General features: G+C 40.2%; 2 protein-coding genes across 6 annotated transcripts in view; both read left to right on the plus strand.

The window, feature by feature from the left end:
• Positions 1-12191, plus strand: part of FBXO22 (F-box protein 22) — a 183062-nt gene that overhangs the window by 60484 nt on the left and 110387 nt on the right. The gene's annotated exons all lie outside the window — the stretch shown is intronic.
• Positions 1-12191, plus strand: part of TMEM266 (transmembrane protein 266) — a 91301-nt gene that overhangs the window by 22439 nt on the left and 56671 nt on the right. For 3 of the 5 annotated variants that reach the window (XM_052807640.1, XM_052807639.1, XM_052807641.1), the window contains 4 exons: positions 3481-3637; positions 4832-4932; positions 5999-6105; positions 8350-8538. In XM_052807640.1, coding sequence (XP_052663600.1) covers positions 6092-6105; positions 8350-8538 — 203 coding nt within the window. In that variant the 5' untranslated portion in view covers positions 3481-3637; positions 4832-4932; positions 5999-6091. The remainder of the gene's footprint in view (positions 1-3480; positions 3638-4831; positions 4933-5998; positions 6106-8349; positions 8539-12191) is intronic. The other 2 variants (XM_052807644.1, XM_052807643.1) reach the window with 1 other exon arrangement.

Below are 12191 nucleotides of genomic sequence, written 5' to 3' on the forward strand. Positions count from 1 at the left end.
ACAAATAAAGGAAGTGTTCCTTATCCACCTATACAAAGCCGTATAAAGAAATACTTTATCAAACTCTTGTCTTAAATAAAAATGGGATTAGGGAGGATCAGTTTAATCAAAAGAAATTTTAATTTATCACAATGAACCTGTTCACCTACTACAGGGGAAAAAAGAAAAAACAATTTTGTTCAACCTCAAGTGAAGCAAGTGAAGGAAGTGCTGGGACCTCTGCTGCAGGAGATTTTTGGGGTTTTCCCTTCAGACGTGCAGGTTGCTGGACTTCTGAAGGCAATGCTTTTGACATACAGGACCAATAAAACTTTATAAAGGCAGATGTGTGGAGCTGGTTAAAATTCTCAGAGAGGTTAAAACAAAAGCAGGTTGTCAGAACTGTCAGGTTGTGATCCTACGGAGCCTAGTTTCAGTTCTTGGAGAAATGTGACTTGCACTAGTAGAGATGAGTGATCATGTCATGTTCATGCTGATCCTCAGGGTGATATCAGTGGTGTTAATCACAAAAGAACTTTGGCTAGTCTAGTTCACAAGAGCTAAATGTAGCTACCCTTAAATCACACTTCCCCTTTCTCTTTGGAAGCTTCTGGGGTAATGTCTGGTTATGTATTTCCCCTACTCCTCTATTTCAAATTATTCCCTCTTTTCCTCTTCCCTCTGTTTTTTTCTGGATAGCTCCATGACCTCCTTAGAATTGCCCAGTAGGAACCTTAATAGCCATCACTTACATTTGAGCTTTAGACTGTATAAAAATTTTAATTTCTAGACTGAAATAAGTACATAACTGTTTTGCACAAAAGAAACAAAATTCCATTTCCTGATGTGTACTAGACTCAGAGTAAAAAGCTCCAGCATGATACAGGAGGAGAAAAAAACCACACAGAAGCCCTTTTCATTTCCACCCTTTCCCTAATCTGTTAAGCGTTGGGTGCTTACTTCAACTGAATATTGCCAATGGCCAGGGCTCAACAGATCATCTTGGAGTATTTCTGATCTTAAGTATTTCTCCACTGTGGTGTTTCTGTGGCTGTGCCCACAGTGCACTGCCCTACCCTCTCCATTTTGCTGACAACTCCTTTTGGAGCTGTACTGTGACCTATATCAGGGGAGCCATCCTGCTTTTTTAAAAACAAAAAAATGTGCAGGGAAAGAAAGATAATTTGTTGTTGTTGTTGTTGATTGAAATGCCAAATCAGTTTCCTGGTCCAGCTCACAGTAATGGCCCGTGTGCAGGTGCATGGCTATGGCATGGCCAGAAGGAGCAGAAACTGGGCAAGAATACCTAAAACCTTGCATTGTAGCTAACAGTAGTGTTTCCTCAAGTGTGGCCTGTTGCATTTACTTTGAATGCAAACTATGAGCCTCTCCATGCATCTAAGTTGCTCTTGGGGGGCTGTGTGGAAGAATCTTTTGTTAGAAGAATGTGTCAGAACTTGGTTTTGTAGCTACTTGCAAGTACATAAACTCAGATGTTTCAGTTAGTGTCTGCATTTTGTACAGGAGCCTACAGCTTCATGGTAATACTCAGAAAGCAAGCAAATGCAACAAACAGCTCCAAACCATGTGTTCTTGACTTCAGCTCAGCTAAACAGGGTACAAGTTAGTAGAGACTTTGGTGCAAAAGGCTTAAATTAAACCATCTTCCTACTCCCCACCCCCAGTTGGGTTCACTACATTGTGGCACATATTTTGTAAGACTGTGCTTAAACCAATGCTGAAAGTCATGGTTTTCATGCTCAACTGGAGTACAGATTTTTTTTTTTTTTTTAAGCTTGCTCTTGGGGGTTGGTTTTGTTTTCATTTTTTTCTTTTAGCTTAGAGTGTATGTACACGCATGTGCTATGCTTTAACATGTTTTCCAAACTGTGTTCTATGCTTTGTGTTGTTTAAGCTGGACTTTATCTCCTTATTAGCAAGCTACAGCCAGGGTGTGGTGACTGACAATAGAAGGTTGATCTAAACATTAACAAATTAACTCGGGCAGGATGTGTGCTGGGCAAGGGCAGCAGCATGAACCTTTGCTCAAGTATAGCGCACCACCTCACTTCTCAACCTGCATGGTTTTGAGCATAACCCATGAACCGTGAAGCAGTTGCTTGCCAGTGCCCCCACAGAGGGGGTGAAAGAAATCAAGCAGAGAGTACCTTGCAAGAGCTTTGAGGAACACTGGCATGTGTAACACCTGTGCAAAGAACGGAGGAAAGCTGTAGGGCTTGGAAGGCAAGTACAGCACTTTTTAAGCACTTCAAAGGTCTTACCTCAGAAAGTGCTCAGTGAGCTGGGTTGCAGCTTCCTTCATCTACTGCAAAGGGGTGAAGAGCTGAGTCAGCTTTGCTTATATTTGAACTGTGATCCCACACTTTTTAAGCTGGGCTACTAGTCCACAAACTTGACTCTATACAGAAAACTAGATGCAGACATATGCTTCCCATCAGATTGCACTGTCCTCTTGGTAAATACAAGGCAGCATGTCAGTCGTTTAATCCAGTGAATGTTTCTGGTTTTTATACCACTCCAAAACTTGCACTAGAAACTTTTTGGGACAATTCTTTCCTTTTTGTTGTATCTCATTTTTAAACTAATTCTGTTTAACTTGTGAAACTGTGTTCCTTCTACAGCCATCTCACCTTGAAAACACTTACACCACAGAACAAATAGAATTGCTGTACTCTCACAAAATGGGCATTGCTCATACTCACATGGCAACTCAGAATGCACTGTGTGCTGTCTGGTCTCCGTTCCAAGAAGTGGGAAAAAAACCCAACAACCGGCAAAACCCTGGAACTGTTAACTAATTCCCTCAGATGAGACCATGAGAAATGAGGCTTTTTTGTCTACTGAACACTGAGTGGGATAGGTGTGGAAAGGGCTGTAGGGAAAAATTTCCACTGGGGTTGCCATCTGCCCCATGCCCGTCTCTGTTGGTAGGGAGGAGAGCCACATCGTTGCTCTTTGCCTACACTATATCCTATAGGAATGCAAGCGAGAGATAAGTGCAGAAGAATAAAATCTCCCTGCTGCTCCTTGTTGCCTTTAAATGCCACTCAGTTGGACAGAAATTTCCTGTGGAAGTTGGCAGTGTTTTATGCTGCTATAAAAGTTGTTTGTTTTGTTTTGTTTTTTTAAGGAAGTTAACGTAGCAGATAGATGAGGTGGAGTGGATGGAAAGAATAAGTTTCTGAAAAATATCAGTATATGTTAAGACATTTCTGTTGCTTGCCTAAAGCGTAGAAAGAAGTATGAATCATATAGTAATCCCTTTAGGATATAGATAATACGCAACCTATTATGTCCATTTTGAAGGTTTCAGTTGTGCTGCCCTTCTATTGTACATATTAACTACTTGTCTTTTTAATTCATTAAATTATCTAATAGGTTAGTTATCTGCACCAGAAATTACTCACTTTTTGCCACTTTTTCTCTCGGGAAGGCTCCACTGAGTCCTTTGGAGACTTGACTCCCTTTATCTCCTTTCAGATCTCTTTCCACGGTACTAGTCTCACCTTTGTGAGCACCTTATGTCATGGTAAGGATCCGTTCAGCTAAGGCGAGTTGGACTCTGCTCCCTGTGGAGCCATCAGAGTTATCAGAAGAGCTTGCTGCCTGGCTGCGAATAGCTCCTTCAGTCCTGGTGGTGAACAAACTTTATCAGTAGAGCTGCTAACTCCAGTAGGAGGGCGCAGGTCTGGCTTATTGGTGTTGCCACTGGTCAGATCTGGTTGAGCTGTGAAACAAAATTCTGTGTGAATGTGAACATATTTACAGCTTTAGAAAAAAAAGAGACCGAGTCTCTATTCTGGAGAGACAAATATTTCATGTTCATGTCCTATGTGAAAGAACTACAGTGTTGCTGACACCACTGTTACGACTTAAGTTCCCTCACAATCTTGAGATTAATCTAAAAAATAAGAATTTTTTAAAATCTAGCTCCACATTTTTTGTCATTGTTTTGTTTTCTAAACCCCCTTTGGGAGGGAGGTTGCGAGTATTAGCACTGTGCTGTCTCCCAAATAAATGGTGAGTTTTTTACTATGTTAAGAAATTCCCATATCTAAATCTGTCTGCCTGTCCTCTGAGGCCAGTTTCCATCAGTTTTATTCCCATTTCCTAAATCAGCTGTATCCCAATTAACCTTTTATTCTCCAGGTCTGCAAATGCAGTTATAGCAGGATTCTCAATTTCCTCAGTCTCACAAGACAGGTGCACAGTACGTCATGCCTTTACCGTATTCTTAGGCTGAGTGCTTAGAATAATTGGTTTGGGTAAAATTTTTCATTTAAAAATTGGTTTTTTTGAAAAGTGCTGTAAAATACCAACCCAGAATGAGATGTTAGGGAGCTAACATTGCAAAACAAGGCTGATATTTATGTTTTAGTTTTGTTGTGCTGGTAGGGGTAACAATTGCTATCATAAAGCCGTCATAGGTATAGATTCACCAAATCCCTTCAGTGTATGATTTAAAGATGCATAATTTTTAGGCAAATTTTTTTTAGTATTTTGCTACCTTAGGGGTATAATAAATAAAATAATTCAAGGACTACAAAGGCCAAGGGAGAGACTCCCATTGATATGGAATGGATGTTGATTCAAGTCTCTGCTGTATCAGGGAAGGTTTATCTGAAAAAAGTTTGCTTCTTACTCTGACTTTAGAAGTATTACAAGGTTATAGATAAATGGAGGGTGTGTGTTTTTCTAAAATATGTGTATTTTTCTGTTTTAAAGTTGGTCATGTTTCGTTTCTTCATATGAATAATTAAATTGCTTTTGGCTGACTTACCTACCTGAGGAGGGTGATCACAGTGTAGACCCTTTCTTTTTGCATAACCAGGCACATTATCTGGACAATCTGAGAATGCATTGACTATGTTATACATTATTATGAGGTTACAAGGCAAGAAATAAATTCTTGGAAATGGCTCTACAAAAGATGTAAGTTCAAATTTTATTATTTGGTATCAAGTGATTGTTAAGGGTCATACTGTTGCTACATTGACATGTCTCCACTGTAAATATTTGACTGATACTAACAATTCAGCCTGTAAGTGACTCTAGTATGAAGTTTAGTATAAGAAACATTTTTCTTTATTGTGAATTTTTGTGTGTTATTGTCAGTAATATTCTAATTTGCCAATGACTATTTCTGTTTCATTAAAATAAGAGTATGTTTTTATGTTACTTTAAAAAATTATTTAGCATATAATCTTGACGGTAGCTTTACAAAGTCTCTCATGATATCTTTTTCTAAGAATTTTTGTTTCTTACATGGTATTTTCCAGTTTATATTTTTCCAGCTACCAAAACCTGTGTATCAGTAGGTTTCATTCTCACAAGCTTGTCCTCTTCCATTCTGGTTGCCATGTATTGGTCCAGGTACAACACAAATGGAGACTTTGCCACAAGCAAATGTGGTGCCTTTTCCAAATGTGTTAGTGGGTTTTGTTGATCAAAATACCATCTTGATAACAGTCCATCTAGAATGTTTGACAACGTGAATTAATTCTTGGAAGAGACTTTCTAAAGTACCAAAGGGAGTCAGGAACACAGTTCAAATTGAAAAATGGAGCAAAAAAAAAAAACCCAAACTTTCTTGACAAAGCTAATGCTCATCTCTATAATGTATATTAAATTGGGGGAAAAAAGGTAAAAAATCAGTTGGCTTCTAATAGAGTTTGCACTCCTGAAGTCATGAGCTTTCTTTGAAAATCCGCTCCCCTCTGATTTTGGTTACCCTTCTCAAGAATCTAGCAGTTTAAAGCAAGACCTGTGTTCTTATGGAGGTATATATGTGAGTGGGTATCCATGTGTATAGTAAATGCACTGTAACTTTACAGCTTCCATAATACGGAGGAATTAACCTGGAATAAAACCACTTTGAAAAGGAATCATGGGGGAAATAAAATTACTAGACAAACTCGCAACATGACAACAAATGTCAGTGCAGCCCTTTGGAGTTCTTTCAACTGTGTTTTAGATAACTTTGCTTTGCTTCTCCCAGAGACCTAATCTTGGAAGGCTAGAACTTCTGTGCAGAGCAGCTGGAATTACTTAAATACTGGAACCACTGCTGGATTTGGTTGCATCCTCCAACATGACCAATCCTCAGTAAGTACCATGTGAGGATAGTTATAACTAAGAAGGGAGTAGGTTGCTACCTGTAGGAGAATGATATTGTGACATCAAGAGGGTTTTATCAGTATTACTAGAAGGAAAAGTTGATCTTTTGAGGAGGAGTAGTAGGATTTGGTCAGTTGTCTAAAGAGTGTGAATTAGCAGAAAAAACACGAATGCTGTAAGCATGTCTGATGTGTTACTAACAGCTAGTCACTGAAAACTAGTATGTCATATTATTTTAAGATCCGTTTGCCTTTTTTCTTTCCTGCCACCAAATCTGTCCCAAAGCTGTTTGCCAACAGTAGTCTGTTGGTTTGTTTGTTTTTCTTCTCGGTCAAATCAGACAGTGTCTGTCATGTAGTCTGTCTAAGAATACAGAAGGTAAATACTGTTGGGAGAGAGAAGGCTGCACCAATCCATTTCCTTTTTCCTTTATTTGCCATACAATTGGATCATTATATGCTCTTCTGTGCAAAACTGAATCAGCTTGTAAAGGTAAATGTCCACAGGATGGCACTAAAGGTGAAAATCAAAGAAAGAAAATTCTTGCTAAAATTAGGTGCTCCCTCTGGGCTTCTGATTTCAGATTGTTTACAGAGGAATACAGTTCTTTTGGAAATGAAAGAATCTCGTTACTTTCCATTATTAGTTAGACAAAGAATAAAATAAAATAAGCCTTTAGGTTGTTTACATAGTACTTCCTTTTACCTCTACTTTCTGTCATAGTATGACACAGTTGCAGCCTTTCCCTGCCAAATACTTGAGATATAACAGCATTTTCCAATTTTTAAAATTACTTTCTTGTGTAATGCTGGCAGCATTAGCTCCTTTTAATTTAGGAATAATGTTTTCTGTCCAAAAGAGTTAGTCTAATGGTGAGGTTCTGACCAAGAGAATCTTTCTCTTTCACATAGAATTGTAGTTCCTTCACCCACATCCTTAGACTTACAAGATGAGAGTTAAGAACTCTAAATTATTCATTTTTTTTGGAAAAAAAATGAACTGTTTTTCAGGTTGCTTGAATAGCTGGAAGATTTTAATAAGCTTCTTTAAAACAAAATCACCAATGCAACTTTTGCAGTCAAATAAGAGAGGGAAGTTGGGTACTAAGCTCTTTTTAACTATATCCCTAAGGAAAAGAGTGTCTTCACACCTGCTGTTGAAAACCTCTGACAATTAGCCTGAGATTTCTTCAGAAGTGAACAAGCTCCCCTGGATGAAAGCTAGAGGATTTTATGCTTGCACCTACTCTGAATCAAATGGAGCAAGCAGCTTTCACTGGGTACTGCAAAGGATCAATCCCTGCTGGGGCTTGACATGCAAGCTCACTCTCTCTCTCCTGCAATGAAGTCATCCTTCACATGCACTAGGTAGTATGCTAGCTGACAAAGTTTGAGTATCTAGATAAGTAGTGTCTTGTTATAAAGGTGGAAGACATGTGCATAGTCAGACTCTGGTTTTACCTGCATGGAGTTCCCCTTAATGTTAGTGGGGTGGTAGAAGAATATATGTTCAGATTTAGAAGCTGTACATAAGGATAGTTAAGATAATCTTTATAGAGGAGTCCATAATTCTTCTGAATTGTTGTTCTCCTTTCAGAATTATTTTGAAATAACTTGTAACAGAATGATCCTTTCTAGCTGAATGAAACAAAGTTACCATCCATCAAAACTATTTGAATATTGACCCACAGTGGAAGAGGGGTCAAACTGCATCCATTAATTAACAGTTGATTTGTATATAATGATTAATAAGCTTAGCTATTCATTGCTCACTGATCTAACTTGGTGTTGATGTACTGCCACGCTTAGAAAGCAGTGAGTTTTTAGTTGGCATAGTTACGTGCCTTCTTTCTGTTTTGCACAAATATTTTGCTTCTGGGTTCATGCATTTTTTCCATATTTGTTTGTTTGTTTATAACACATCCATTTATATTTAGTGCTTTTGAAGCAGATTCAGCAGAGTGAAATGCTGTTCTTCTTTGTCTGTGAGGTTTCTGTTGATTGCAGTGGGATCTACTAAAGATGAGTTTGGAGAGATTTGGTCTGTCCCCTCATTGAGGACACCTCCCTCAATGATCTTGCAAAGGCCTTTTACATTGCTGGCTTTTTAGGATTCTGTGAAGTTCTTGTTTCTAACTTGTTTTTACTTGCTTGCTTATTCATTTATATTTGTTTATATGTATATGTGTGTGTAGAGAAAGAGGATTTTTTATTTTGCTTATGACATTTTCAGGCCTTCAGTAGAAGGTGGTGTTTCAGAAGTTGAGATAATTTCACAACAAGTGGAAGAAGAGACCAAAAGCATTGCTCCTGTACAGCTTGTTAATTTTGCTTATCGAGATCTACCTTTAGCTGCACTGGATCTGTCTGTGGCTGGGTCCCAGCTTTTGTCAAATTTGGATGAGGAGTACCAAAGAGAAGGGTAAGTACAAAGGACAGAATTTTGTTTTATAGTTTTAGGTTACAGGAATTTCATGGCCTGTAAAAAAGAAAACCTTGAGCTGGAGAAGAGCAGCCAGTTGTCCTCAAACTCTTTCTAAAACCATTGTCACAGGGTGGAAGTAACGTTTTCTAATATAACTAACGTGCTGGTTTGGGGCTCTTTATAATTTTAAGTGATTCACAGCTGCTATTTGACCACAGTCTGGAAGACTTCTGTCATGGAAAACTAGACCAAGCATCTAACCTATCAGACAAGCAGAATGGCCTGGTGAAAGCTCTTTGTGAAAGGTGTTTCAGGGTGACGGAGAGTTAGCTACTGTGATTCTTGTACATAGTTGTACATCTCCTGACTGAGAGATAATGACTTAGTACCGCTGATTCCTGGACAGATTGTGTACTTTTCACAGAATAATTTGAATTGCCTAGTTTGCTTATGTGAGAACATTGTCTTTGATAATGTATACATGTATTACTCCTGTTTTTGTAGAACAACTGTTCCAGTTTTATGGGAATAGAATCATAGACTCAGAATGGTTTGGGTTGGAAGGGACCTTAAAAATCATCTAGTTCCAATGCCCCTGCCATGGGCTGGGACACTTTCCACTAGACCAGGTTGCTCAAAGCCCCATCCAACCTGGCCTCGAACACTTCCAGGGGTGGGGCATCCACAACCTCCCTGGGCAACCTGTTCCAGTGCCTCACCACCCTCACAGTGAAGAATTTCTTCCTAATATCTAATCCAAATCTACCCTTTTTAAAGGATTTTAAACAGTTCCTAACATTTGCCCAGACATTACCCAGTGTCAGATTATGTGGCATTGTTGTCCTACAGGACATCAGAAGTCATCCTTATGCCTGGTTCAGACTTGAAGTGGCTGTAGGTGGACTGCTATACTAAATTTTTATGAAAGATTTCGGTCAACTGGAGAGAGTCCACATGAAGGCAGTGAGAATGATTAGAGGCCCAGAAAACCTGCCATGGAGTACTGATTGAAATAACTCGTTGTGTTTCATGTGAAGAAGAGACTTTCGGGAGAGCTTGTAAGAGACTTCAGTGAGGAAGAGAACAGCCTGTTATTGATCTCCATGATGTTTAGGACAAGCAGTAAAAGGCTTGAATTGCAGCAAAGAAGAAAATAATAAGGGTAGCAAAGTGCTGGGACAGACTACTGGTGTGTATGGAGAGGAGGGGAATAGAGTTGCAATCGCTAGATGTCTTTAAGAAGATGCATTTGTCAGGAATAATAACACTTTTAACATCCCCTGGGACAGAGATTAAGTGAGCGCTCATGCCTAACCCCTCTGATTCTGTGATTACTGTTCCACTGTGTGTTGCACTGAACGTATATATACTCCACTGTCAATAAGATCCATCTAAAAGCACTTCACAGTAAGTCATATAGAGCTCTCATTGATGAAGACATTAAAAGGCTTTATATAAGCCTCCATTTATTAACAGCTCAATGTGTTTTAACCTGTGCTCTGAAATCAGCAGAGACCTGCTTGATCTCTGCTCAGCAGGTATTCTGTATGGTAGTCAGGAAGCACTATGTGGGGAAGGCTCTTGCCTTTAATTTCTTTCCAAATTGGACTTCATGAGACATCTCCAGAAAGTTGTTACTCCAAACAAGGGGAAATACGTTTCAAGTAGATTATATAAGTATGGTACAACTGTAACATAAAATACCCTGCATAGCAAAAGAGGCACTTGAAAATTAATTTGAGTATGCAGGTGTAACCCTCAGGCTATTTTGGTGCTGAGTAAATACCAGTTTAGTTCAAATATGCATTTTTATAGATTTTTGTGATCTGAAACTCAATTCTTCACTGTGCCAAAGCGCACAGATCTCTCGTTGTAACCATTTGAACGGCTTTGCAGTCTTAAGCATGGACATAGACTTGTCATTCTTTTCCTCAGCAGAGATCTCTTACTTCACACAGACTCCTTTTGTGGCTTTATCAGTCTAAACAGAAATAAGCAGGTGCCATCCAGACCTCCCAGCTGTAGAGTGGATTCTTCGAAGAAAATTCAGAGCTGTAGTTTGTATGTCTCAATGCATTTTGGCTGAGTATGTTCAGCTGAGTCCCAGGACTGCATCTGCCTTGTGGGAATGACAGCCTCTTCCTTTCAGAAGCACTGATCGCAACTGATGCCCTGTGAAATTTAGGAGCAGAGCTGAGCTCAAGAAGCCCAGCAGCAAAAGTAAAATACTGGCCCCACACCACCTCATGGCTTGGTTGGGAATATGTCAGGTGCTGGTTGATAGCCGGCTGAATATGAGCCAGCAGTGTGCCCAGGTGGCCAAGAAGGCCAATCGCATCCTGGCCTGTATCAGGAACAGTGTGGCCAGCAGGAACAGGGAGGTGGTTGTTCCCCTGTACTCGGCACTGGTGAGGCTGCACCTCGAGTGCTGTGTTCAGTTTTGGGCCCCTCACTACAGGAAAGACATTGAGCTGCTTGAGCGTGTCCAGAGAAGGGCAACCAAGTTGGTGAGGGCCCTTGAGCACAAGTCTTATGAGGAGCGGCTGAGGGATCTGGGGTTGTTCAGTCTAGAAAAGAGGAGGCTGAGGGGAGACCTTATCGCTCTCTACAACTACCTGAAGGGGGGTTGTAGTGAGGTGGGTGTTGGTCTCTTCTGTCAGGTGTCTGGAGATAGGACAAGAGGAAATGGCCTCAAGTTGAGGCAAGGGAGATTTAGGTTAGATATTAGGAAAAATTTTTTTACTGAGAGGGTTGTCAAACATTGGAATGGGCTGCCCAGGGAAGTGGTTGATTCACCATCCCTGGAGGTATTCAAAAAGCGAGTGGACAGGGTACTCCAGGGCATGGTTTAGGGGGCATGGTTAATGGTTGGACTTGATGATCTTTTCCAACCGAAATGATTCTATGATTCTATGATTATGAACATGGTATAATTTCTTTCTCATGGCCTTGTTAGATGTGTCTGGCTTCCACCTGAGTAAGAAGGAGATAGGGTGGGTCAGATCAGTTTGGTACAGGAGCTAACAGCTACCTCTCTCTCATGTATGAAGAGAGTGATGTGGGAAGGGCAGCACAGGAGGTGGCAGAAAATGTCCAAGTCCCTCTAGTTTCTGCCAGCATCCGAATCTGTAACTGTGAAACTCTGTTACCCCGATGCTACCATATAGGTTGCAGGTGGAGATACCAGAAGATACTGCTAATGCCAGAGAGTACTAAAAGATGATGTAGGACTCATCTTCCCCTCCCTGGCAGTCTGCCTTTGTTGTAGACTCCAAGTCTTACCTTCTGTATACTTTCCCTGAGAATTTCAGGGAAGGTGCCAACCTGTATGACCTGCGTATATTCTGTATGGCTCTGTTGTTCTAGATCTGTAGCTGATCTAGGCAAGTTATAGTCGTTCTAACTGCAAGGCTCTGCAACAGGAAGGTCTGGTACATCCCTGTGCTTGGAAAATGCTGGGTTGTTGTTACAAGCTGCATCTGTCCGTGACCTTGTGGTTTTTAACATAACTGTCCACAGTCCCTAGTTCCTGATGTGGGTTGTCACACTTCATCACTAGTAAGTCTCCATCTCCATGCACAGAGCAACAAGAGAGACATCAGACTACAGATGAATGAGTGGGCAATGAAGGAGTCTTCTCATTTAATGGT

Source organism: Harpia harpyja, chromosome 14 (assembly GCF_026419915.1).
Source record: "Harpia harpyja isolate bHarHar1 chromosome 14, bHarHar1 primary haplotype, whole genome shotgun sequence".
Lineage (NCBI taxonomy): Eukaryota > Metazoa > Chordata > Aves > Accipitriformes > Accipitridae > Harpia > Harpia harpyja.